Source organism: Oncorhynchus tshawytscha, linkage group LG29 (genome assembly GCF_018296145.1).
Source record: "Oncorhynchus tshawytscha isolate Ot180627B linkage group LG29, Otsh_v2.0, whole genome shotgun sequence".
NCBI classification, from domain to species: Eukaryota; Metazoa; Chordata; class Actinopteri; order Salmoniformes; family Salmonidae; genus Oncorhynchus; species Oncorhynchus tshawytscha.
In genome coordinates, this window is record NC_056457.1 from 24,894,845 (window position 1) to 24,922,630 (window position 27,786).

General features: G+C 45.6%; 1 protein-coding gene across 4 annotated transcripts; it reads left to right on the forward strand.

Moving 5' to 3' along the window:
- Positions 1 to 27,105, forward strand: LOC112247534 (kelch-like protein 15). Of its 4 annotated transcripts, none has more exons than XM_042308541.1 (10): positions 1 to 266; positions 739 to 826; positions 3,678 to 3,780; positions 4,492 to 4,630; positions 4,729 to 4,917; positions 7,011 to 7,235; positions 7,357 to 7,518; positions 20,865 to 21,074; positions 23,366 to 23,556; positions 23,667 to 27,105. In XM_042308541.1, the coding sequence occupies exons 3-10, from the start codon at positions 3,761 to 3,763 to the stop codon at positions 24,505 to 24,507; spliced, it is 1,977 nt and encodes a 658-aa protein (XP_042164475.1). In that variant the 5' UTR covers positions 1 to 266; positions 739 to 826; positions 3,678 to 3,760; the 3' UTR covers positions 24,508 to 27,105. The 4 variants fall into 4 exon arrangements, with proteins under 4 accessions (XP_042164475.1, XP_042164474.1, XP_042164477.1 ...); XM_042308542.1 differs by lacking the exon at positions 1 to 266 and adding an exon at positions 342 to 582; XM_042308540.1 differs by lacking the exon at positions 739 to 826.
- Positions 27,106 to 27,786: the final 681 nt, after the last annotated feature.

A 27,786-nucleotide genomic window follows, 5' to 3' on the forward strand; every position in this document is an offset into this window, starting at 1 on the left:
GCTATACCTCAGGAAATTACGTCAGTGCAGAGAATAATATGGCGTCTGCAATGGCTATGGACTTCATGGACAAACAGTATTTTGATATCCAGTTAAAAGAACGAAACATTGAAGCCGCAGGGGGATTCTAAATGGACGATAAGGAATCTTCGGCGATGCTTTTTTATTGTCCTTTTTCTTGATCTCGGCTATAAACCCGCAGCCCATGTCAGAAGGAGCCAGGTCTGTCTGGTCGAAGAGGGGTTGTGGGGACTCGCAGCGCCGAGGTGAGAGACATTTTAGTCTGCTAAACTAGCTGCTAGGTCATTCCACGGGATGTCGTGAGCTACCAGTCACTGTTATTCGTGACCGTTATATCTGAAGAGTTTAGATTGCAATTCAGTGTGTATTGCCGTTAGCAAGTTGGATAGCTACATTGACTATCAATTTGACACTCCTGTCATGGCCTTGCGTGGAAAATAATCAAGCTGTGATTCCCTCGACTGCGCGAGCTCACTGGTTAAACTCAGAGTTTACAAAATAAATGACCGGTTTAGCTAACGTTAGTTTGCTAGCCAACACGATTAGATCAAAGATTACATGGTGAGTCTATATACGTGTTTTTGAGTCAATTAAATGCACTAGCTAAATTACAATCATGATTTAATTCATATAATTTTTTAAATTTCTAGCTAGGTTTGAAGAACATCAGTTTTTCTCTCTCTCTCTGTCTCTCTCTCTGTGTGTGTCTGTCTTTAGATCAGGGCAAACATAAACAAAGGAAATGTGAGCGTCCCCTCAGCATGCTGTCAGATAAACTCGAGACTGGCCTCGAGGCCCCCAAAAGGTACCATCTCCATGACAACCATAACATCCATTCCAGGGGAAAACGAATGTCCCCTTTCATTAAAGCCACGGAAGTTCCGACTGCGATACTGCATGCATTGTTAGCAAAAAAACAGGAACCCTCAATTTTAGTGAATGGAAAAATGGCAATCATCTTGTAAAAAAAAAGTTTAGAAGATAATCATGGTACCAATAATTCATTATCAGAATTTCTGATTTTTTAAAATCGCAGAAATCTCAGAAAAAGTTAAAGATAATTGAGTTGCTAATGGTAGGCCATCATTGTAAATAAGAATTTGTTCTTATTAACTGACTAGTTAAATAAAAAAACAGTACCCCTGTCGGCCCTCAACTGGAGTTTCTCAATGAGAGGGGCAGTACTGAGCTAGCCTGCAACGTCACTTCCTGGAGTAGCTCAAACTGCGAATGTTAAGTCTCCACGAGACACCGTCTTAACTGATTTAATGTGGCTTCAATGCGCTATCAAAGACAGTACAGTATGAAGATAGGCAGAAACTGCTTCTCCAATAAAAATCCCTGATCACACGTGTAGGCGACGTCATGGTGACGTTGGCTAGCTAAGCTCATGCATAGAAACAGTCGTTCGCTCTGAACTACGCATGTGCAGGGCGTCAAATCAAAGCCACTCCTTCCATAAAAAGTTGTTTTTGACAAAAAATGAAAACTGTTGGAGTAATACTTAAGACGTTGGCTCGAATCTAGGTTGTGCCTTTAGATTTTGGAAAAGTGAACTAAGGAATAATTTTTCACTTCTCTCATTGACTTCTCATACCCCGGCCTGGTCTGTTTCGCAAGCGTTCCCGGAAGTCTCCCAATGTTGCAGCTCTGGGTTTAGAAACTCTGTGGTGCTATTGAGTCTTCATGTAGGATTGAATGGTGTCATGTGATCGATGACTTTAGGTGGTGGGCTGAAAAACGAGGGAGGAGCTGATTATTTGTGTATATGTTCCTCATACAAAGTATATTTTCACACTGTCTGCTCAGGCAAATTTGCCGAACTGCTAAGCTTAGAACAAATCAGAACTCCCGTACATACCCCTCATGATGAAAGCAGCCAATGGCCTGCTTCTATCTAGGATGTAAACGCAGCCTACACATATCGCATACCTTGCAATACAATCTTCTCTAAAAACAGCTGGGCAAAATGTATACAATGTGCGCTGCAATAAGATAACCAGGGTTTGATTATTTTATATATATATATATATGCCCAATTTCAATGTTCTCTCATTGCTTCATCCGAAACATGACCCGCCAAACCGCGCTTCTTAACACCCGCCCGGTTAACCCAGAAGCCAGCCGCACCAATATATCGGAGGAAACACCGTTCAACTGACAAGAGGTCAGCCTGCAGGCACCCGGTCTGCCACAAGGGGTCGCTAGAGCGCGACGAGCAAAGTAAATCCACTCCAGCCAAACCCTCCCCTAACCCGGATGACACTGGGCCAATGAGACTCCTGATCATGGCCGGTTGTGATATAGCCAGGGATCGAATCCGGGTCTGTATTGACGCCTCTAGCAATGCGATGCAGTGCCTTAGACCGCTGTGCCACTCGGGAGCCCCTAGGTTTAGTTTTCTAAACAAGATGAGTTCTCAAATTTCACCATCTGCCCAATACCATGGTGGGCATGCATAATGTTGGATGCATTGGAATATAAAGTATGGAGGAGAATGATAAATGGTCTGCAGGATTATATAAAAAGCATCTGGAAAATGAATGTTTGAGTTTTAAATACTAAATGTTCAGTGAATGTGAATAAATGTTGGCGGTTTAAATGATTAGCTTAACTTTCCTACTGATCTTCTAAAAGTTGACGATGGCAAATACATGCCAATCCATTATTCTACTGCTAATTATGACTGAATGAGGAATGTTTCCCATAATGTACACTACCATTCAAAAGATTGGGGTCACTTAGAAATGTCCTTGTTTTTGAAAGACAAGCACATATTTTTGTCCATTAAAATAACATGAAATTGTTCATAAATACAGCGTAGACATTGTTAATGTTGTAAATGACTATTGCAGCTGGAAACGGAATATCTACATAGGCGTACAGAGGACCATTATCAGCAACCATCACTCCTGTGGTCCAATGGCACGTTGTGTTAGCTAATGGAAGTTTATCATTTTAAAATGCTAATTGATCAATATAAAACCCTTTTATCAATTATGTAAGCACAGCTGAAGACTGTTGTCCTGATTTAAAGAAGCAATAAAACTGGCCTTTAGACTAGTTGAGTATCTGGAGCATCAGCATTTGTGGGTTCGATTACAGGCTCAAAATGGCCAGAAACAAAAGTCTTTCTTCTGAGAAATGAAGGCTATTCCATGCGAGAAATTGCCAAGAAACTGAAGATCTCTCTACAACGCTGTGTACTACTCCCTTCACAGAATGGCGCAAACTGGCCAGAATAGAAAGAGGAGTGGGAGGCCACGGTGCACAACTTAGCAAAAGGACAAGTACATTAGAGTGTTTCGTTTGAGAAACAGACTCCAAATAAGTCCTCAACTGGTAGCTTCATTAAATAGTACCCGCAAAACACCAGTCTCAACGTCAACAGTGAAGAGTCAGGGATGCTGGCCTTCTAGCAGCCTTTTTATCTGGCCAGGAGGAAAGAATGGAAGAAATGTAATTTGAGTATAGGAATGGGGTCCTTGGAGTCTCAGTATGCGTTCTCCTCTTTCAGGAAAAAGTTATATTCACACATCTAACCAAACATTCTCAGTAGCTTTAGATCTAGGCCTCGGCTTGGTTTGAATAATCTTTTGTATTGATTTTCAACATACAGTTTTGATGAACAATTTAATTTTGGGTTTGTCGTCCAGGTGATTCAAAGAAGGGCGTTGTTAGTTTCTCCCCGGACACAAGGGCCACTGTCCTCTGATTGGCTCGGAATACCCCCTCTGACATGCCCGTGGCCAATCAGAGGTGAGTGTGCAATGTGTGCAGAGTGTGTGTGAATAGTGAATAGTGTGTTTGTGCATGCATTTGTATCTGATTGTTTGTGGATGGGTTTGCTGCTAGTGTGTGACGCTTCGAACACACCGACAGAGTCATTGCATATTGGTACACCAGAATTGCAGTGTTTCATTGGAAAGTAATGTATACAGCATTGTGTTGCAGAGGCAGTTGCAGTGCGTTCAGTGTGGTGCATACTATCGAACGTATGCATCAAACTCTATGCGTAGACGGCTTGACAGAAATGGTAGCAGAAGGTGAATGTTGAAATGTTGTTGCACACATCTCCCGATGTTGCGTACTATTTAGCTCAAAGACGCTGTCGGGGTGTTTGAAGCGTAAGCACGTGTGTGTGTGTGTGTGTGTGTGTACGCAGCACCCATTTCTGTGTGGGTGTGTATTTCAGTGCCTGTGTGTGCGAGAGCTGAACTGCTGAGGTGTGAATGTTGAATGTTCTTGACGTCATTCCAGAGACCGTCTTACACACACGTGTTAGAGAGAAAAACAGCATTGTGTTTGGTCTGTAGTGTGACGGATCCCTTTTGAGTGACATAGTTTTTCTACTCTTTCATCGGTCTGTGGTTGAACGGTAAAGCATTAGTACTGTCATACTACCAGTGTGTTATTGATCCCTCTCCTTACCTCCAGTAAGTGTTATTAAGCTCATCCTTCCTCCTCCAGGTGTGTGATGTCGGGGGGGGAGGTGGAGGTGTACCTGTCCCAGGTTCATGATGGAAGCGTGTCCTCAGGGTTCCGGGCGCTGTACGAGGAGAGGCTCCTATTGGACGTCACGCTGCTGATAGAGGAACACCACTTCCATGTTAGCAACACACGCATACACACACACACATACATACACACACACACACACACACACACTTTCACTAACATGTAATTTAATGTTATCCCCTCCTCCAGGCACACAAGGCCCTGCTGGCGACCCAGAGTGACTACTTCCGGGTCATGTTCACAGCAGACATGAGAGAGAGAGACCAGGACAAGATCCACATGAAGGGGTTAACGGCTGCCGGCTTCGGCCACGTCCTGAGGTTCATGTACTACGGTTCACTGGAGCTCAGCATGGTCACTGTGCAGGAGATACTACAGGTAACACACAGACCTTTAACCCTCTGAGCCAGGGGTATTCAACCTGGGGACTGAGGCCCCCTAGGTGTCCGTGGAGGTACTGTAGGGGGTACGCAAAAATATATTTCTTAAAGTGATTTTATTCCCCCACTGTTTTTATGAATATCTCAAACAACAAGAGAATAAATACACGATGAATTACGTACATACAGTCGAAAATATAAGAATATCTTCTAATGACATCAACTTTATTTCTCAACTCCTAATATTGAGATTATTACTCATTGGAGCTAATTACACTCACTGGAGTATGTGACATTGAAAAAGAACCTGCCAGTAAGTCGCGGCAACTTCTTGGACCTACATTTTTTTTCCAGCACATGGCTAACCTTTGTTTAACCAGTTAAACAGCTGCTATTAGAGAAAATGTGTCTGAAGTGACCTTTCTAGCTAATAGACTGTTAGAGGTTACATTAAGAGTACATTTTATTTTATGAGACAATATACAGACTTTTTTTTTTTTATATTTAAAAAATGTAGTAAATGTAAATTGGTTTTCTTTTTTAAAGAGGAATGGAAATGTAAGTGTTTTGAAGGTTATTTGCTGATTTGGACATCTAAATTGGACGATTTTTAAGGTTGTCATACGATTTGGGGTGGGGTTGCCAGAATTTCTTGCAAAACAAATGGGGTTCCCAGAAAATCAGCCAGACAAAATGGTGTCCCCGCTGAAAACGTTACTTGCGCTGAATACAACAGGTGTAGACCGTGAAATGCTTACTTATGAGCGCTTTCCCAACATTCCAGTGTTTAAAAGTAAGAAACATTTGCCAAATAATAAAGGAAATGGTAACACAACACAACAATAATGAGGCTATATACAAGGAGTACTGGTACCGAGTCAATGTGCAGGGAGGGATACGTGGTAGTTTAGGTAACGCCAGGTACGTGGTAGTTACGTGGTAGTTTAGGTAACGCCATAATGCCAGGTCTCTGACCACCTCCCTATAGGCTGTCTCATTGTCATCTGTGATCAGGCCTACCATCGTTGCATCGTCGACAAACTTAATGATTGTGTTGGAGTCGTGCACGGCCACGCAGTCGTAGGTGAACAGGGAGTACAGGATGGGAGTAAGCACGCAGCCCTGAGGAGTCCCTGTGTTGAGGATAAGCGTGGCGGATGTGTTGTTGCCTACCCTCACCACCTGGGAGTGGCCCGTCAGAAAGTAAACAGGTATAATGTTTAGGTCCGGTATAGAGTGCATTTTACACCGGGCGTAGAGTTACGACCAGTGGTGTAAAGTACTTAAGTAAAAATACAACTTAAGTATAGTACTACTTAAATAGTTTTTTGGGATATCTTTACTTTAATATTTATAATTCTTTAATATTTACAACTTTTACTTTATTACATTCCTAAAGAAAATAATGTACTTTTTACTCCATACATTTTCCCTGACACCCAAAAGTATATTTTGAATACTTAACAAGACAGGAAAATGGTTTAATTCACACACTTATCAGGAGAACATACCTGGTCATCCCTACTGCCTCTGCTCTGGCAGACTCACGAATCACACATGCTTCATTTGTAAATGATGTCTGAGTGTTGGAGTGTGCCCCTGGCTCTCCATAAAAAATGTAAAAAACTAGTAAATTGTGCCGTTTGTGCTTAATATAAGAATTTGAAATGATTTATACTTTTACTTTTGATACTTAAGTGTATTTTAGCAATTACATTTACTTTTGATACTTAAAAGGTATTTGGTTTTAAATATACTTAACTTTTACTCAAGTAGTCTTTTACTTGATGACTTTAACTTGGGTCATTTTCTATGAAGGTATCTTTACTCAAGTATGAAAATTGGGTACTTTTTCCACCACTGCTTCTGACCAACTGGTGCAACTGGCCCCAGCTGACTAAGATCTGTCACTGTCTCCTCACCCTCTAGGCTGCCATGTACGTCCAGATGACTAAGATCTGTCACTGTCTCTTCACCCTCTAGGCTTCCATGTACGTCCAGCTGACTAAGATCTGTCACTGTCTCCTCACCCTCTAGGCTGCCATGTACGTCCAGATGACTAAGATCTGTCACTGTCTCTTCACCCTCTAGGCTGCCATGTACGTCCAGCTGACGGAGGTGGTAGAGTTCTGCTGTTCCTTCCTGCTGTCTAAGATCTGTCTGGAGAACTGTGCCGAGGTGATGAGACTTCTGGAGGACTTCAGCGTGGGGGTGGAGGGCGTGCAGGAGCAGCTTGACAACTTCCTGCTGGAGAACTTTGTTCCTCTGATGAGCAAACCTGACTTCCTGCTCTACCTCAGCCTGGAGAGACTGCAGGTGTGGTGGACGAACTGACTGGCACCCCCTAGTTAACTGTGTGTGTGTGTGTGTGTACCTGAACAGAGATGCTTTGAGCTCTTTAAAACAGATGATATATTATTGTGTGTGTGTGTGTCAGGCGTACCTGGACAGTGATGCCCTGAGTCGGTTCCCAGAGATAGAGTTGTATGAGTCTGTCCAGGCCTGGCTCCGACACGACCGCCGCCGCTGGAGACACACAGACACTGTCGTCCAGTCTCTACGCTTCTGCCTCATGACCGCCGCTAACGTCTTCGAGAAGGTAGGACGCACACAAATAGTGTTACACGGTACACCAGTACTACGGTAGTATCACAGTACTGATGCTTATGATACCAACATTTTGGAGTACCATAGTAATGTTTCATATGATACTACCAAGTTTTTCAGCCCTACCGATCTAAAGAACCTGCTGGTGCCTGTTTATAATATGTTTATAAAGTCAGTTGAATTGAAGCAACATTGACTAGTCTCTGGTATGCATAGGTCCAATGATATCTACTTCACTTTCATGTGTATATCAAGTGTGGCAGCTGTAATGAACCAACCCCATCCCCTACCTGCCCTCACTCGCCTGCTTCTCTCCGTCCGCTCTTCACATCCCCTACCTGCCCTCACTCGCCTGCTTCTCTCTGTCCCCTCTTCACATCCCCTACCAGCCCTCACTCGCCTGCTTCTCTCCGTCCGCTCTTCACATCCCCTACCTGCCCTCACTCGCCTGCTTCTCTCCGTCCGCTCTTCACATCCCCTACCTGCCCTCACTCGCCTGCTTCTCTCCGTCCGCTCTTCACATCCCCTACCTGCCCTCACTCGCCTGCTTCTCTCCGTCCGCTCTTCACATCCCCTACCTGCCCTCACTCGCCTGCTTCTCTCCGTCCGCTCTTCACATCCCCTACCAGCCCTCACTCGCCTGCTTCTCTCTGTCCCCTCTTCACATCCCCTACCAGCCCTCACTCGCCTGCTTCTCTCCGTCCGCTCTTCACATCCCCTACCTACCCTCACTCGCCTGCTTCTCTCCGTCCGCTCTTCACATCCCCTACCTGCCCTCACTCGCCTGCTTCTCTCTGTCCCCTCTTCACATCCCCTACCTGCCCTCACTCGCCTGCTTCTCTCTGTCCCCTCTTCACATCCCCTACCTGCCCTCACTCGCCTGCTTCTCTCCGTCCGCTCTTCACATCCCCTACCTGCCCTCACTCGCCTGCTTCTCTCCGTCCGCTCTTCACATCCCCTACCTGCCCTCACTCGCCTGCTTCTCTCCGTCCGCTCTTCACATCCCCTACCTGCCCTCACTCGCCTGCTTCTCTCCGTCCGCTCTTCACATCCCCTACCAGCCCTCACTCGCCTGCTTCTCTCCGTCCGCTCTTCACATCCCCTACCTGCCCTCACTCGCCTGCTTCTCTCCGTCCGCTCTTCACATCCCCTACCTGCCCTCACTCGCCTGCTTCTCTCTGTCCCCTCTTCACATCCCCTACCTGCCCTCACTCGCCTGCTTCTCTCCGTCCGCTCTTCACATCCCCTACCTGCCCTCACTCGCCTGCTTCTCTACGTCCGCTCTTCACATCCCCTACCTGCCCTCACTCGCCTGCTTCTCTCCGTCCGCTCTTCACATCCCCTACCTGCCCTCACTCGCCTGCTTCTCTCCGTCCGCTCTTCACATCCCCTACCTGCCCTCACTCGCCTGCTTCTCTCCGTCCGCTCTTCACATCCCCTACCTGCCCTCACTCGCCTGCTTCTCTCTGTCCCTCTTCACATCCCCTACCTGCCCTCACTTGCCTGCTTGTCTCCGTCCCCACTTCACATCCCCTACCTGCCCTCACTCGCCTGCTTCTCTCCGTCCGCTCTTCACATCCCCTACCTGCCCTCACTCGCCTGCTTCTCTCCGTCCGCTCTTCACATCCCCTACCAGCCCTCACTCGCCTGCTTCTCTCCGTCCGCTCTTCACATCCCCTACCTGCCCTCACTCGCCTGCTTCTCTCCGTCCGCTCTTCACATCCCCTACCAGCCCTCACTCGCCTGCTTCTCTACGTCCGCTCTTCACATCCCCTACCTGCCCTCACTCGCCTGCTTGTCTCCGTCCGCTCTTCACATCCCCTACCTGCCCTCACTCGCCTGCTTCTCTCCGTCCGCTCTTCACATCCCCTATCTGCCCTCACTCGCCTGCTTGTCTCTGTCCCCACTTCACATCCCCTACCTGCCCTCACTCGCCTGCTTCTCTCCGTCCGCTCTTCACATCCCCTACCAGCCCTCACTCGCCTGCTTCTCTCCGTCCGCTCTTCACATCCCCTACCTGCCCTCACTCGCCTGCTTCTCTCCGTCCGCTCTTCACATCCCCTACCTGCCCTCACTCGCCTGCTTCTCTACGTCCGCTCTTCACATCCCCTACCTGCCCTCACTCGCCTGCTTGTCTCCGTCCGCTCTTCACATCCCCTACCTGCCCTCACTCGCCTGCTTCTCTCCGTCCGCTCTTCACATCCCTACCTGCCCTCACTCGCCTGCTTGTCTCTGTCCCCACTTCACATCCCCTACCTGCCCTCACTCGCCTGCTTCTCTCCGTCCGCTCTTCACATCCCCTACCAGCCCTCACTCGCCTGCTTCTCTCCGTCCGCTCTTCACATCCCTACCTGCCCTCACTCGCCTGCTTCTCTCCGTCCGCTCTTCACATCCCCTACCTGCCCTCACTCGCCTGCTTCTCACGTCCACTCTTCACATCCCCTACCAGCCCTCACTCGCCTGCTTCTCTCCGTCCGCTCTTCACATCCCCTACCTGCCCTCACTCGCCTGCTTCTCTCCGTCCGCTCTTCAAGCTCATCTATTCCGCCGTCAGTTTTGAAAAATATAATTTAGCCGTGATGGCGAGCGGAGATGCAGACCCAGACTCTGAGTCTTCTGTTGATAGAGTTGTACATTTGTTATTTTGGAGCAGCACACAAAGAGAGCAGTGTTGACACATTGTATCATTTAATTGCCTGTTCTAACCAAGAGCACAGACCAGTCTGAATAGACTTTGAAAGCTCACTGTGATTCGGCCTCTGCGTGTCAGAGAGGAGCACCGTTGGCGACAGGCATGCTGTACAGCAAAGAAAACGGCTTGTTTCTAAACGGTTAAAAACATATGACCCATATTACAGGAGATGCCTTTCTTTCTTTGTGTCAGAATTCACACACATTTTATATAATTTCACAAATGTTACAGGCCATTTTAAACTAATCCGGGTTGACTAATTATTGGTTTGATAACAAACAACTGGTAACTTGACAGTAGGTTTAGGCACATCTGACACAGGAAGAAAGGAAAGGGGTCTGCTACTCATGAGATGTGCTTCAAAAGGTAGGATTCATATTGGCCTAATGGAAGCCTGAACTATATCAAATCTATTTATTTCTGGTGCTCCTTCAATTCTGTTTGGTGCCAAAAGTTGGGAGCAGTGTGTGTTTGTGGGAGAGAGAGAGACCGAGAGGGGTGTGTGTTTATAAGCAAGAGGGAGACGGAGATGGGGGGGGTGTTTATGAGGGAGACGGAGATGGAGACTGGGGGGGTGTTTATGACCGAGAGGGGTGTGTGTTTATGAGCGAGAGGGAGACTGAGAGGGGGTGTTTATGAGGGAGACTGAGAGGGGGTGTTTGAGGGAGACTGAGAGGGGGGTGTTTGAGGGAGACTGAGAGGGGGTGTTTATGAGGGAGACTGAGGGGGGGGGTGTTTATGAGGGAGACTGAGAGGGGGTGTTTGAGGGAGACTGAGAGGGGGGTGTTTGAGGGAGACTGAGAGGGGGGTGTTTATGAGGGAGACTGAGAGGGGGGTGTTTATGAGGGAGACTGAGAGGGGGTGTTTATGAGGGAGACTGAGAGGTGGGGTGTTTATGAGGGAGACTGAGAGGGGGGTGTTTGAGGGAGACTGAGGGGGGTGTTTATGAGGGAGACAGAGGGGGTGTTTTATGAGGGAGACTGAGTGGGGGGTGTTTATGAGGGAGACTGAGAGGGGGGTGTTTATGAGGGAGACTGAGAGGGGGGTGTTTATGAGGGAGACTGAGAGGGGGGTGTTTATGAGGGAGACTGAGAGGAGGGGGTGTTTATGAGGGAGACTGAGAGGGGGGTGTTTATGAGGGGGGGTGTTTATGAGGGAGACGGGGAGTGTTTATGAGGGAGACGGAGAGAGGGGGGTGTTTATGAGGGAGAGGTGGAGACAGAGTGTGTGAGGAAGGGAGGGAGAGTGTGTGTCTTAACTAAAGAGTAAAGAAGGTTTAATTTCCCCTTACTGACACAATTGTATTTACATTTTTAAATGTTGGTCATTTAGCAGAAGCTCTTATCCAGAGTGCCCTACAGTTAGCGCCTTCATCTTAAGATGGCTAGGAGGGACAACCAAATATCAGTCATAGAAAGTATAATGTTCCTCAATAATGCAGCTGTCAGTGGAGTAAGAGCTAGAGGGGGGGGCGTGGTCAAGTGCGAGTGTGCTGGTTAAGTGTATTTTTGTAATTTGTTATCATGTTTGAAGAGTTAGTCTTTCAGATGTTTTTGGAAGATGGGCAGGGACTCTGCTGTCCTAACTTCAGGGGGAAGCTGGTTCCACCAATGGGGTACCAGGAGAGAGAAGAGCTTGGACGGCGCTGAGAAGGAGCCAAGAGACCAGAGGTGACAGAACGGAGTACTCTGGTTGTGGTGTAGGGTTTGAGCATAGCCTGAAGTTAGGGGGGGTGCAGGTTCTCTTGCTGTTCAGTAGGTAAGCACCATGGTCTTGTAGTGGATGCGAGCTTCAACTGGAAGCCAGTGGAGTGTGTGGAGGAGCAGGCTGACATGAGAGAACTTGGGAAGGTTGAAAACCAGATGGGCAGTTGCATTCTGGATAAGTTGCAGGGGTTTGATGGCACAAGCGGGGAGCCCAGCCTACACAGAGTTTCAGTAGTCCAGACGGGAGATGACAAGTGCCTGGGTTAGGACCTGCGCCGCTTCCTGTGTGAGGTAGGGTCGTACTCTACAGATGTTATAGTACATGAACCTGCAGGAGCGAGTCACTGCTTTGATGTTTGCACAGAACGACAGGGTGTTGTCCAGGGTCACGCCAAGTTTGATTGCACTCTGGGAGGGGGACACTGGAGTTGTCAACCATGATGGAGAGGTCTTTGAGCGGGCAAACCTTCCCCGGGAGGAAGAGCAGTTCTGTCTTGAGGTGGTGGGCCGACAGCCAAGCTGAGATATCTGCCAGGCACGCAGAGATGCATGTTGCCACCTGGGTGTCAGAAGGCGGGGGAGGAGAACTAGTTGAGTGTCATCCGCATAGCAAGGATATGACGGAGCCTAGTAGAGGTCGACCGATGAATCGGAATGCCCGATTAATTAGGGCCGATTTCAAGTTTTCATAACAATCGGAAATCGGTATTTTTGGGCACCGATTTTAGTACCTTTATTTAACTAGGCAAGTCAGTTAAGAACACATTCTTATTTTCAATGACGGCCTTGGAACGGTGGGTTAACTGCCTTGTTCAGGGGCAGAATGACAGATTTTCACCTTGTCAGCTCGGGGGATTCAATCTTGCAACCTTACAGTTAACTAGTCCAACGCCCTAACCACCTGATTACATTGCACTCCACGAGGAACCTGCCTGTTACGCAAATGCAATAAGCCAAGGTAAGTTGCTAGCTAGCATTAAACTTATCTTATAAAAAACAATCAATCAATCATAATCACTAGCTAACTACACATGGTTGATGATATTACTAGTTTATCTAGCATGTACTGCGTTGCATATAATCGATGCAACGCTGGGGGATGATTTAACAAAAGTGCATTTGCGAAAAAAGCACAATCGTTGGACAACTGTACCTAACCATAAACACCAATGCCTTTCTTAAAATCAATACACAGAAGTATATATTTTTAAACCTGCATATTTAGCTAAAAGAAATCCAGGTTAGCAGGCTATATTAACCAGGTGAAATTGTCACTTCTCTTGCATTCATTGCACGCAGAGTCAGGGTATATGCAACAGTTTGGGCAGCCTGGCTCATTGCGTACTAATTTGCCAGAATTTTACGTAATTATGACATAACATTGAAGGTTGTGCAATGTAACAAGAATATTTAGACTTAGGGATGCCACCCGTTAGATAAAATACCGAACGCTTCCGTATTTCACTGAAATAATAAATGTTTTGTTTTTTCGAAATTATAGTTTCCGGATTTGACCATATTAATGACCTAAGGCTCATATTTCTGTGTGTTATGTTATAATTAAGTCTATGATTTGATAGAGCAGTCTGACTGAGCGATGGTAGGCAGCAGCAGGCTCGTAAGCATTCATTCAAACAGCACTTTCGTGCGTTTTGCCAGCAACTCTTCGCAAGCACCGCGCTGTTTATGATTTCAAGCCTATCAGCCTAATGGCTGGTGTAACCGATGTGAAATGGCTAGCTAGTTAGCGGGGTGCGCGCTAATAGCGTTTCAAACGCTATCAACTACTCCACGCTCTGAGACTTGGAGTAGTTGTTCCCCTTGCTCTGCATGGGCCGCGGCTTTTGTGGAGCGATGGGTAACGCTGCTTTGAGTGTGGCTGTTGTCGATGTGTTCCTGGTTCGAGCCCAGGTAGGGGCGAGGAAAGGGACGGAAGCTATACTGTTACACTGGCAATACTATAGTGCCTATAAGAACATCCAATAGTCAAAGGTATATGAAATACAAATGGTATAGAGAGAAATAGTCCTATAAATACTATATTAACCACAACCTAAAACCTCTTACCTTGGAATTTTGAAGTCTCATGTTAAAAGGAACCACCAACTTTCATGTGTTCTCATGTTCTGAGCAAGGAACTCAAACGTTAGCGTTTTTACATGGCACATATTGCACTTTTACTTCTCCAACACTTTGATTTTGCATTATTTAAACCAAATTGAACATGTTTTATTTATTTGAGGCTAAATAGATTTTTTTATTGATGTATTATATTAAGTTAAAATAAGTGTTCATTCAGTATTGTTGTAATTGTCATTACAAATAAATAAATGTAAAAATCGTCCGATTAATCGGTAGCAGCTTTTTTTGGGGGTCCTCCAATCGGTATCGGCGTTGAAAAATCATAATCGGTCGACCTCTAGAGCCTAGTGACTTGGTGTATAAAGAGAAAAGGAGAGGACCTATAACCGAGCCCTGGGGGACACCAGTAATGAGAGTACGTGATGCAGACACAGATCCTCTCCACGTCACCTGGGTGAAGCGGCCTGCCAGGTAGGATGCAATCCAAGAGTGTGCAGAGCCTGAGACGCCAAGCCCTGAGGGTGGAGAGGAGGATCGGATGGTTCACGGTGTTGAAGGCAGCAGATAGATCTAGGAGGATGAGAACAGAGGCGAGAGAGTCAGCTTTGGCGGAGTGGAGCGCCTCCGTGACACAGAGAGCAGTCTTGTTGAGTGACCCGTCTTGAAGCCTGACTGGTTAAGATCACGAAGATTGTTCTGAGAGACATGCAGATCATTATGCATATATATCACAGGAGGTTAGTGGCACCTTCATTGGGGAGGATGGGCTCGTGGTAATGGCTGGAGTGGAATGGTATCAAACACATGGCTTATATGTGTTTGATACAATTCCATTTGTGACGTTCCAGCCATTGTTATGATCCATCCTCCCTTCACCACTGATGTATACTCCTTCCTCCCATTCCTCCAAATCACAGGTAAGCCTTTTCAAATATGAGCAAATCAGTCAATCTATACAGTATTATACACTGAACAGTGTGAAGTTAAATTGAATGTGTTGTATTGAGTAGGAGTGTGAATTTCAGTGACAGGTTTTTGGAGAAGGTTTAGACAACAGGAACAAGCGTCCGGGGGACGGGACGAACAGCATGATGGGTCAGTGATTTTCTACCACCGTGGTATCACGATACTACTCGGTATCATGATACTTGGCCTGCCATTGTATCATTGGTAAAATGTTGGTATCGTAGCAAGCCCACACACACACACACATATATATATATATATATATATACAGTGCCTTGCGAAAGTATTCGGCCCCCTTGAACTTTGCGACCTTTTGCCACATTTCAGGCTTCAAACATATAGATATAAAACTGAAATTTTTTGTGAAGAATCAACAACAAGTGGGACACAATCATGAAGTGGAACGACATTTATTGGATATTTCAAACTTTTTTAACAAATCAAAAACTGAAAACTTTGGCGTGCAAAATTATTCAGCCCCCTTAAGTTAATACTTTGTAGCGCCACCTTTTGCTGCGATTACAGCTGTAAGTCGCTTGGGGTATGTCTCTATCAGTTTTGCACATCGAGAGACTGACATTTTTTCCCATTCCTCCTTGCAAAACAGCTCGAGCTCAGTGAGGTTGGATGGAGAGCATTTGTGAACAGCAGTTTTCAGTTCTTTCCACAGATTCTCGATTGGATTCAGGTCTGGACTTTGACTTGGCCATTCTAACACCTGGATATGTTTATTTTTGAACCATTCCATTGTAGATTTTGCTTTATGTTTTGGATCATTGTCTTGTTGGAAGACAAATCTCCGTCCCAGTCTCAGGTCTTTTGCAGACTCCATCAGGTTTTCTTCCAGAATGGTCCTGTATTTGGCTCCATCCATCTTCCCATCAATTTTAACCATCTTCCCTGTCCCTGCTGAAGAAAAGCAGGCCCAAACCATGATGCTGCCACCACCATGTTTGACAGTGGGGATGGTGTGTTCAGGGTGATGAGCTGTGTTGCTTTTACGCCAAACATAACTATTTGCAATGTTGCCAAAAAGTTATATTTTGGTTTCATCTGACCAGAGCACCTTCTTCCACATGTTTGGTGTGTCTCCCAGGTGGCTTGTGGCAAACTTTAAACAACACTTTTTATGGATATCTTTAAGAAATGGCTTTCTTCTTGCCACTCTTCCATAAAGGCCAGATTTGTGCAATATACGACTGATTGTTGTCCTATGGACAGAGTCTCCCACCTCAGCTGTAGATCTCTGCAGTTCATCCAGAGTGATCATGGGCCTCTTGGCTGCATCTCTGATCAATCTTCTCCTTGTATGAGCTGAAAGTTTAGAGGGACGGCCAGGTCTTGGTAGATTTGCAGTGGTCTGATACTCCTTCCATTTCAATATTATCGCTTGCACAGTGCTCCTTGGGATGTTTAAAGCTTGGGAAATCTTTTTGTATCCAAATCCGGCTTTAAACTTCTTCACAGCAGTCGGACCTCGGACCTGCCTGGTGTGTTCCTTGTTCTTCATGATGCTCTCTGCGCTTTTAACGGACCTCTGAGACTATCACAGTGCAGGTGCATTTATACGGAGACTTGATTACACACAGGTGGATTGTATTTATCATCATTAGTCATTTAGGTCAACATTGGATCATTCAGAGATCCTCACTGAACGTCTGGAGAGAGTTTGCTGCACTGAAAGTAAAGGGGCTGAATAATTTTGCACGCCCAATTTTTCAGTTTTGGATTTGTTAAAGTTTGAAATATCCAATAAATGTCGTTCCACTTCATGATTGTGTCCCACTTGTTGATTCTTCATAAAAAAATACAGTTTTATATCTTTATGTTTGAAGCCTGAAATGTGGCAAAAGGTTGCAAAGTTCAAGGGGGCTGAATAATTTCGCAAGGCACTGTATATTACACACACACACACACACGTCCCTTTTTCAGGACCCTGTCTTTCAAAGATCATTCATAAAATCCAAATAACTTCACAGATCTTCATTGTAAAGGTTTTTAACACTGTTTCCCATGCTTGTTCAATGAACCATAAACAATTAATGAACATGCACCTGTGGAACGGTCATTAAGACACTAACAGCTTACAGACGGTAGGCAATTAAGGTCACAGTTATGAAAACTTAGGACACTAAAGAGGCCTTTCTACTGACTATGGAAAACACCAAAAGAAAGATGCCCAGGGTCCCTGCTCATCTGCATGAATGTGCCTTAGGCATGCTGCAAGGAGGCATGAGGACTGCAGATGTGGCCAGGGCAATAAATTGCAATGTCCATACTGTGAGACGCCTAAGACAGCGCTACAGCGCTTCCATCACGTGGACTGGGAGATGTTTCGTATTGCGTCAGACAACAACATTGACGAATACGCTGATACGGTGTGCGAGTTCATTAGAACGTGCGTTGAAGATGTCGTTCCCATAGCAACGATTAAAACATTCCCTAACCAGAAACCGTGGATTGATGGCAGCATTCGTGTGAAACTGAAGGCACGAACCACTGCTTTTAATCAGGGCAAGGTGTCTGGTAACATGACTGAATACAAACAGTGCAGCTATTCCCTCCGCAAGGCTATCAAACAAGCTAAGCGCCAGTACAGAGACAAAGTAGAATCTCAATTCAACGGCTCAGACACAAGAGGCATGTGGCAGGGTCTACAGTCAATCACGGACTACAGGAAGAAACCCAGCCCAGTCACGGACCGGGATGTCTTGCTCCCAGGCAGACTAAATAACTTTTTTGCCCGCTCTGAGGACAATACAGTGCCACTGACACGGCCTGCAACGGAAACATGCGGTCTCTCCTTCACTGCAGCCGAAGTGAGTAAGACATTTAAACGTGTTAACCCTCGCAAGGCTGCAGGCCCAGACGGCATCCCCAGCCGCGCCCTCAGAGCATGCGCAGACCAGCTGGCCGGTGTGTTTACGGACATATTCAATCAATCCCTATACCAGTCTGCTGTTCCCACATGCTTCAAGAGGGCCACCATTGTTCCTGTTCCCAAAAAGCTAAGGTAACTGAGCTAAACGACTACCGCCCGTAGCACTCACATCCGTCATCATGAAGTGCTTTGAGAGACTAGTCAAGGACCATATCACCTCCACCCTACCTGACACCCTTGACCCACTCCAATTTGCTTACCGCCAAATAGGTCCACAGACGATGCAATCTCAACCACACTGCACACTGCCCTAACCCATCTGGACAAGAGGAATACCTATGTGAGAATGCTGTTCATCGACTACAGCTCGGCATTCAACACCATAGTACCCTCCAAGCTCGTCATCAAGCTCGAGACCCTGGGTCTCGACCCCGCCCTGTGCAACTGGGTACTGGACTTCCTGATGGGCCGCCCCCAGGTGGTGAGGGTAGGCAACAACATCTCCTCCCCGCTGATCCTCAACACTGGGGCCCCACAAGGGTGCGTTCTGAGCCCTCTCCTGTACTCCCTGTTCACCCACGACTGCGTGGCCATGCACGCCTCCAACTCAATCATCAAGTTTGCGGACGACACAACAGTGGTAGGCTTGATTACCAACAACGACGAGACGGCCTACAGGGAGGAGGTGAGGGCCCTCGGAGTGTGGTGTCAGGAAAATAACCTCACACTCGACGTCAACAAAACTAAGGAGATGATTGTAGACTTCAGGAAACAGCAGAGGGAACACCCCCCCCATCCACATCGATGGAACAGTAGTGGAGAGGGTAGCAAGTTTTAAGTTCCTCGGCATACACATCACAGACAAACTGAATTGGTCCACTCACACAGACAGCATCGTGAGGAAGGCGCAGCAGCGCCTCTTCAACCTCAGGAGGCTGAAGAAATTCGGCTTGTCACCAAAAGCACTCACAAACTTCTACAGATGCACAATCGAGAGCATCCTGGCGGGCTGTATCACCGCCTGGTATGGCAACTGCACCGCCCTCAACCGTAAGGCTCTCCAGAGGGTAGTGAGGTCTGCACAACGCATCACCGGGGGCAAACTACCTGCCCTCCAGGACACCTACACCACCCGATGCTACAGGAAGGCCATAAAGATCATCAAGGACATCAACCACCCGAGCCACTGCCTGTTCACCCCGCTGTCATCCAGAAGGCGAGGTCAGTACAGGTGCATCAAAGCTGGGACCGAGAGACTGAAAAACAGCTTCTATCTCAAGGCCATCAGACTGTTAAACAGCCACCACTAACATTGAGTGGCTACTGCCAACACACTGTCAATGACACTGACTCTACTCCAGCCACTTTAATAATGGGAATTGATGGGAAATGATGTAAATATATCACTAGCCACTTTAAACAATGCTACCTTATATAATGTTACTTACCCTACATTGTTCATCTCATATGCATACGTTGATACTGTACTCTATATCATCGACTGCATCCTTATGTAATACATGTATCACTAGCCACCTCAACTATGCCACTTGGTTTACATACTTATCTCATATGTATATACTGTACTCGATATCATCTACTGTATCTTGCCTATGCTGCTCTGTACCATCACTCATTCATATATCCTTATGTACATATTCTTTATCCCCTTACACTGTGTATAAGACAGTAGTTTTTTTGGAATTGTTAGTTAGATTACTTGCTCGTTATTACTGCATTGTCGGAACTAGAAGCACAAGCATTTCGCTACACTCGCATTAACATCTGCTAACCATGTGTATGTGACAAATAAAATTTGATTTGATTTTGATTTACAGGGAGACAGGACGGACAGCTGATCGTCCTCGCAGTGGCAGACCATGTGTAACAACACCTGCACAGGATCCGTACATCCGAACATCACACCTGCGGGACAGGTACAGGGTGGCAACAACAACTGCCGAGTTACTCCAGGAACGCACAATCCCTCCATCAGTGCTCAGACTGTCCATAATGGGCTGAGAGAGGCTGGACTGAGGGCTTGTAGGCCTGTTGTAAGGTAGGACCTCGCCAGACATCACCGGCAAAAACGTTGCCTATGGGCCCGTCGCTGGACCAGACAGGGCTGGCAAAAAGTGCTCTTCACTAACAAGTTGCGTTTTTGTCTCACCATTGGTGATGGTCGGATTTGCATTTATCGTCGAAGGAATGAGCGTTACACCGAGGCCTGGACTCTGGCGCGGGAGGTGGAGGGTCCGATTTGGAGGTGGAGGGTCCGTCATGGTCTGGGGCGGTGTGTCACAGTATCATCGGACTGCTTGCAATGACAGCAAGTTCAATCGTAATGCTGTGCGTTACAGGGAAGACATCCTCCTCCCTCATGTGGTACCCTTCCTGCAGGCTCATCCTGACATGACCCTCCAGCATACAATGCCACCAGCCATACTGCTCGTTCTGTGTGAGATTTCCTGCAAGACAGGAATGTCAGTGTTCTGCCATGGCCAGCGAAGAGCCCGGATCTCAATCCCATTGAGCACGTCTGGGACATTTTGGATCGGGGGGTGAGGGCCATTCCTCCCCAAAAATGTCTGGGAACTTGCAGGTGCCTTGGTGGAAGAGTGGGGTAACATCTCACAGCAAGAACTGGCAAATCTGGTGCAGTCCATGAGGAGGAGATGCACTGCAGTACTTAATGCAGCTGGTGGCCACACCAGATACTGAATGTTTCTTTTGATTTTGACCCCCCTCCCTTTGTTCAGCGACACATTATTCCAGTTCTGTTAGTCACATGTCTGTGGAACTTGTTCAGTTTGTCTCAGTTGTTGACTCTTGTTATGTTCATACAAATATTTACATATGTTAAGTTTGCCGAAAATAAACGCAGTTGACAGTGAGAGGATGTTTCTTTTTTTGCTGAGTTATATATCACACACACACTGATACTGTTGCAAGATGAAGCATTCTGCCTTCCTCTATGACATCACCTCTGACTAATTCATCCTCTCCCTCAGGTGAAGACGTCAGAGTTTTATCGTTACTCTCGACAGCTGCGTCAGGAGGTGGACCAGGCTCTCAGCTACTTCCACGACGTCAACGAGCAGCCACTGGTCGAGACGCGGTCCAACCGCATCCGCTCAGTCCGACCGCAGACTGCCGTGTTCAGGGGCATGATCGGACACAGCATGGTCAACAGCAAGATCCTACTGCTGCACAAACCCAAGGTACGATCCTACTGCCGCACAGACCCAAGGTACGATCCTACTGCCGCACAGACCCAAGGTACGATCCTACTGCCGCACAGACCCAAGGTACGATCCTACTGCCGCACAGACCCAAGGTACGATCCTACTGCCGCACAGACCCAAGGTACGATCCTACTGCCGCACAGACCCAAGGTACGATCCTACTGCCGCACAGAGACAAGGTACGATCCTACTGCCGCACAGAGACAAGGATACAGCCGCTTGGTTCTGTGTTGGTACCAGAGGAGTACCAAGGCTCCTACTGAAGAGCTACTGGGTGTTGAGACTTGTTACAGCCATGCTCTAATATGTCAGGTTTAATGTCTATAATGTAACATTACACTCATTATACACGTCTCTATAATGTGTCTGTGTGTCTATAATGTGTGTCTGTCTATAATGTATCTAGATCTATAATGTGTCCGTGTTTTTAATGTTTCTATAATATCTACAATATCTAATGTGCCTACAATATCTGTCTATGATTTGTATAATATCTTCACTAATAGCTGTGTTAAAAAAATTAATATTTAACCAGGTAAGTTGACTGAACACATTCTCATTTACAGCAACGACCTGGGGAATAGTTACAGGAGATGAATGAGCCAATTGTAAGCTGGGGATGATTAGGTGACCATGATGGTATGAAGGCCAGATTGGTAATTTAGCCAGGACACCAGGGTTAACACCCCTACTCTTACAATAAGTGCCATGGGATCTTTAGTGACCACAGAAAGTCAAGACACCCGTTTAACGTTCCCATCCGAAAGACAGCACCCTACACAGGGCAGTGTCACTGCTCTGGGGCATTGGGATCTTTTTTTTAGACCAGAGGAAAAGGTGCCTCCTACTGGCCCTCCAACACCACTTCCAGCAGCATCTGGTCTCCCATCCAGGATCAATCCTGCTTAGCTTCAGAAGCAAACCAGCAGTGGGATGCAGGGTGGTAATACCCATACTAACATACTGTATACTACATACTTAATGAATACATACTATTTTAGTTTATTGTAAACAAACTGTGTCTTTTCAGTTGTGTACTAGCTTTTCGCCTGTCTATTGGAAGTTGATGCTGTTGCTATGCAACTTCTTTCTAGCTTGTTAGCATGTCCATCTAGTAATTTGTTAGACATCTTACAACTTCATTAACAATGTCCATTGAGAACGCACAACGATTACACCACTTAGCTAAGATAAGAATGACGTGAATAATAAAGTCAATAAATGCTAGATAGCATATAGTTAATTTATATCCAAGTTTGGTGTATTAGTAGCCAACTAACGAGGTAGCTAGCTAACGTACCGGTACATACAAGTAACTGCTGTAATGATATGTGGTCCGTAAGGCTAGCATAGCTAACAAATTGTCACCCAGCATAACGTAACATATTTGAAAAGTCCTTACTTTCTTACATTGCTCAATTCTTAACAATTGTCATTAGTTAAAGCAATGAATTTGTATTCGCTCTCGTCGTACTTCGGCTGTATATTTTCAGACATTTTCTTCAAATCTGAATGTTGTGAAGCCTTTCCCATTTTCTGAAGAATTGAATTATGGGCCCTAAAAGCATGGAAATAGTGTCCACAGTTTGTATACTGCATATTTTGGCGAATGTAGTACGACATTCGGGAATTTTTGGCATACTGACTATATCCATACTATGACCAATAAGCATACTAACTATATCCATACTATGACCAATAAGCATACTAACTATATCTATACTATGACCAATAAGCATACTGACTATATCCATACTATGACCAATAAACATACTGACTATATCTATACTATGACCAATAAACATACTAACTATATCCATACTATGACCAATAAGCATACTGACTATATCTATACTATGACCAATAAGCATACTGACTATATCTATACTATGACCAATAAGCATACTGACTATATCTATACTATGACCAATAAACATACTAACTATATCTATACTATGACCAATAAACATACTAACTATATCCATACTATGACCAATAAGCATACTGACTATATCTATACTATGACTAATAAGCATACTGACTATATCCATACTATGACCAATAAACATACTAACTACATACTAATTTTACGTCACAAATAGTGCGGTTAGTATGGGTATTCGAAAACGGCTTGTGTCTATGTCTATAATGTGTCTAATGTGTATAATATGTCGATAATGTGCCTAATGTCTGTCTAATGTATATATGTCAGTTTATAATGTGTCTATAATGTATATTTCTAATGTGTGTGTATGACCTGTCCGTAGGTGTGGTGGGAGTTGGAAGGTCCCCAGGTTCCTCTCCGACCAGACTGCTTGGCCATCGTCAACAACTTTGCCTTCCTGCTGGGGGGGGAGGAGCTAGGGCCTGATGGGGAGTTCCATGCCTCCTCTAAAGTCTACCGCTACGACCCCCGCCAGAACTCCTGGCTACGCATGGCCGACATGTCTGTGCCCAGGTCTGTACTTGTCACTTCCCAGGTGTGACATGGTTTCATGTTTTTACAAGATCTATTAGGTGTAAAGAAGGGGAGGAAAAACGTTTTGATTTTTGTGTCTTCATTTCAAGGTCAGAGTTTGCAGTGGGGGTCATCGGTAAGTTCATCTATGCGGTGGCTGGGCGGACGCGGGATGAGACATTTTACTCCACGGAACGCTATGACATCACTGCGGACCGCTGGGAGTTTGTGGACCCGTACCCGGTCAACAAGTACGGTCACGAGGGCACGGTCCTGAATGGTAAACTCTATATCACCGGAGGAATCACCTCCTCATCCACCTCCAAACAGGTGTGTGTGTTTGACCCGGGGCGGGACGAGGGGGGAGGGGTGTGTCTTTTCGACCCGGGGCGGGACGCGGGGGGAGGGGTGTGTGTGTTTGACCCTGGACGAGATGCAGGGGGAGGGGTGTGTGTAGCAGGCTCTGCGGGAACAACGGACACACACAGGACGCGTTCAGCCCGCACCCCCCTCCTCCCCAACACACACACCAGCTGCTGGGAGAACAAGTCGAAGATGAATTACGCTCGCTGCTTCCACAAGATGATCTCCCATAACGGGAAGCTGTACGTGTTCGGGGGGGTGTGTGTGATCCTCCGGGCGTCATTCGAGTCGCAGGGCTGCCCGTCCACGGAGGTTTACGACCCTGAGACAGACGAGTGGACCATCCTGGCGTCGATGCCCATCGGGCGCAGTGGGCATGGCGTCGCGGTGCTGGACAGGCAGATCATGGTACTGGGGGGCCTCTGCTATAACGGACATTACTCTGACTCCATCCTGACCTTTGACCCCGATGACAACAAGTGGAAGGAGGACGAGTATCCCAGGATGCCTTGCAAACTGGATGGGCTGCAGGTCTGCACTCTGCACTTTCCCGAGTACGTCCTGGAGCACGTCCGGCGCTGCAGCTGAGGTCTGGTTCAGTTCAGACACACCCCTTTAAGGTTTGGGAATGCCCCCCTTTTAAGACCAACTCCTCCTACAGGCCCCAGGCGTGGAGGTGGAGAATTGGTGTTTACAGGTGTGACACTAACACTCTCTAACACAGAAGCTTTTCAACTAGACACAGACTGAACTAAACATGCCATAGTAATCTGTCCACACGGGCAGAAAATTTAGCTTTGCTAGTGATCAGTGGTGGTGGGCAAATCAAGCTGATCTGTTTCAAAATAAGCTTTTCAGAAAAAGGGAAAAATTTAGACGATTTTTCATGATTCAGCTGGTTTATTTTGGACTGAGGTCAGTTTCATATTGTTATTATGATTCCGTTTCAGCCTACAGTCCTACAAGCCCTGTCTGACTGAACTAATAATGTATAAACCCTGGATGACTGACAGTGGGGCGCTGTATTGAAGCCATTTTGGGTGGGAAGCTATAGAAATAAATGTTTCAATGTCTACACGTTTTTTACTGGTATATTATAATATGTTAATAATGTGAACTAAAAATACAAAAAAAAGTTTGATAAAAACATTCCTTACAGTAAGTACTTTAGAGAGTACTAATGTTACTGTCCCCACTACAACAAGGAAATACTTAAATACATGTGATTTTTGTAAATTTTATTGGCTAATTGATAGCATCAGCAATCCAGGGTTTATTCACGTCATTGGTCTGAACCATGTCTGTCTGTATGTCTCAACCATGCTGTGTCATGTTCATGTGATGTCATCTAGTCTCTCTGTAACCCTTTCTCTGATGCTGCTTTCAAGACAACTGGGAACTCGAAAATCTCCTACCTCTGACTTCAAGACGTGCGTTCAAGACAACTGGGAAATCGGGGGGGAGCGACCTCCGACTGGGGAAAAATAGTTTTCAACGGTCATCTAATTCGAAAGTCGGAAACTCTGGGATCATCTTAAAGCTCTTACTTTCCGATCTGAAGGTCACTGACGTCATGATTTGACCTTCCCAGTTCTCTTGAAAGCACCATTAGTCTTTGGAGCTGGAGTGTGTGTGTGTGATACATGAATGAGCAAAATATTTAAAAAATATGCACTCATCATACTATTGGGATTGTGAGAAAGATGATCATGGTGATGATTTAGCGTTGTCGTGACTACACTGCAATAACACTGTCCTGCTGACAGAGAGCCATGTAACAGTTCAGAGGTCAGGGATGACTGCAGTGTGAAGGTCCCCGTCTCTCTGGCAGTACTGTATGTAAGATTTCACTTTATTTATTGACGTTAACCATCTGCTCTGAGTGTTGCTGTGGCAGACGACTGGAGGGTGTGTTAGATGGTAGGAGTTGGCCACAGAAATGAACCAGAAACAACTTTTGATTCAAAAAACAAAATAAGTTGATACAGAAAAGGAGTTCAAATTAAAGATCAATTTGAAATAGGCTCAAAACTCCCAGTAACACATTAACTATTTTTGCTTGATCATAGAGTGTCAAAGGTGATCTGGCTAACTTATGGATCCTACTTTGTAAAGCCCTACCCTGGCTTAGTCCTGTCTCTGTCTGTCTGACGGAGCCAGCTGCAGCATATGAACCTGCTCATCTCTCTCGTTCTTCTTTTAATGAACAACAATGAAAAGGGCTAAAGCACGTTCTTCTGCAGTTCTGTCTGTCAGCCATTTTTTGTGTGTTTATGGAGATCCATCCACCACCAGCTAACTCTGTGTGATTGTGGTCGGGATGTTGGGTTGATGTGATTTGCCTTTCAATAGAACATAGTCTTTATGATACTTTGAGAGATTGTGTCACTCTTTCTGATTCCACATCTCCCTCTTCTTTCCCTCCCTCCTTTCCTCTACCCAGCGTCCTCTTGCCTGCACTCACGGCTCTATTCAATCAAACCTGCAGTGCAGTATTTATGCAGTAGCATACAAACATGCCTTTTCCCCCAGTCAAAAAGTCAGAGCGGTTTGTGGTACTGTATAAATACCAGGCAGACCCCCCTCACAGGCAGTGGCTCCATTTGACAGAATAAGATGTGTGCAGTAGTGTATAAACAGGGACTGTTAACATCACTAAGGCAGCTTAGATGTAATAAGGTATTCTGTCATCTCCCATCTGTGTCTGTCTATTTTTTACATGTAAAAATTACTATCGATATCATGAACACTTAGGCCCAGTTGGTTTTCCAGACGGTAAATCTACTTCTGGACTAAAAAGCAATGCGCAATAGAGAATCCCCACTGAAAGTGGGGGTTATTTAGTCCAGGAATAGTATGCGTCTGGCAAACGGGCCAATATTATGCCAAACTTCAGTCTTTAAACAGCGGTTTCCCTCTGCTGGTCAACATGTGTATTAGTCCTGCTGTTTTTATTTGGGACAGGGCTTGTCTGTCTGTCATAGCTCAGCATTTATAATCAGCCCTCAGTCTCAGTAGGATGAAATTATAGAATATTGTGGATTAAAAACACCCTGTACGATGACTATTTCTTAAAGAAAAAATAAATCAGATAAACAATGTATTTACTATAATCTGAGTAGACACTGCTATTTAAAACACTTTGTAATTTATATCCAGAAATAAATGTTCATACTGTTAAGCTTTTCTGCTTTACTTGAGTGTTTTATTGAATGTGTTGGCAGTGGTGTAAAGTACTAAATATACTTTAAAGTACAACTAGGTTGTTTTGGGGGGTATCTGTACTTTACTATTTATATTTTTTATGACATTTACTTCACTACATTCCTAAAGATAACACATGGTCATCCCTTTTGCCTCTGATCTGGCTGACTCACTAAACGCATGCAACTTTTGTAAATTATGTTGGAGTGTGCCCCTGTCTATCCGTACATTTTAAAACCAAGAAAATGGTGCCATAATACAAGAAATATGAAATGATTTATACTTAAGTATATTTACAACCTTATACTTTTACTCAAGTAGTATTTTACTGGGTGACTTTCCCTTTTACTTGAGTATTTTTCTATTAAGGTATCTAATCATTTTACTCAAGTATGAGAAATGGGTACTTTTTCCTTCACTGATGCTGAAAAGTGTGTGCTCATCTGTGATGCTCACTATAGTTTGCTACCACCAGAAGTCGCTGTTGATGATCATCGTTCTACAATTGCGGAATCTGGTGTTTTTATCCCTGTTCGAATTGCCGTACAAAAGCAGTCACCAGGAAGAGAAATCTCAAACGTCGGGAAACTGGTAATGGTTAAACATTTCTCTAGTATGATACATCCAGGTTCTTAGAATAGTACAGACGTAGCTAATGGCAGA

What these genes read in the sequence shown, in the direction of transcription:
- LOC112247534 (XM_042308541.1), top strand. Translation starts at nt 3,761, where the DNA reads ATGCCCGTGGCCAATCAGAG. An exon ending in CTGTGCAGGAGATACTACAG is followed by an intron (nt 4,918 to 7,010) that starts GTAACACACAGA and finishes TTCACCCTCTAG; the next exon opens with GCTGCCATGTACGTCCAGCT. An exon ending in GCCGACATGTCTGTGCCCAG is followed by an intron (nt 23,557 to 23,666) that starts GTCTGTACTTGT and finishes CTTCATTTCAAG; the next exon opens with GTCAGAGTTTGCAGTGGGGG.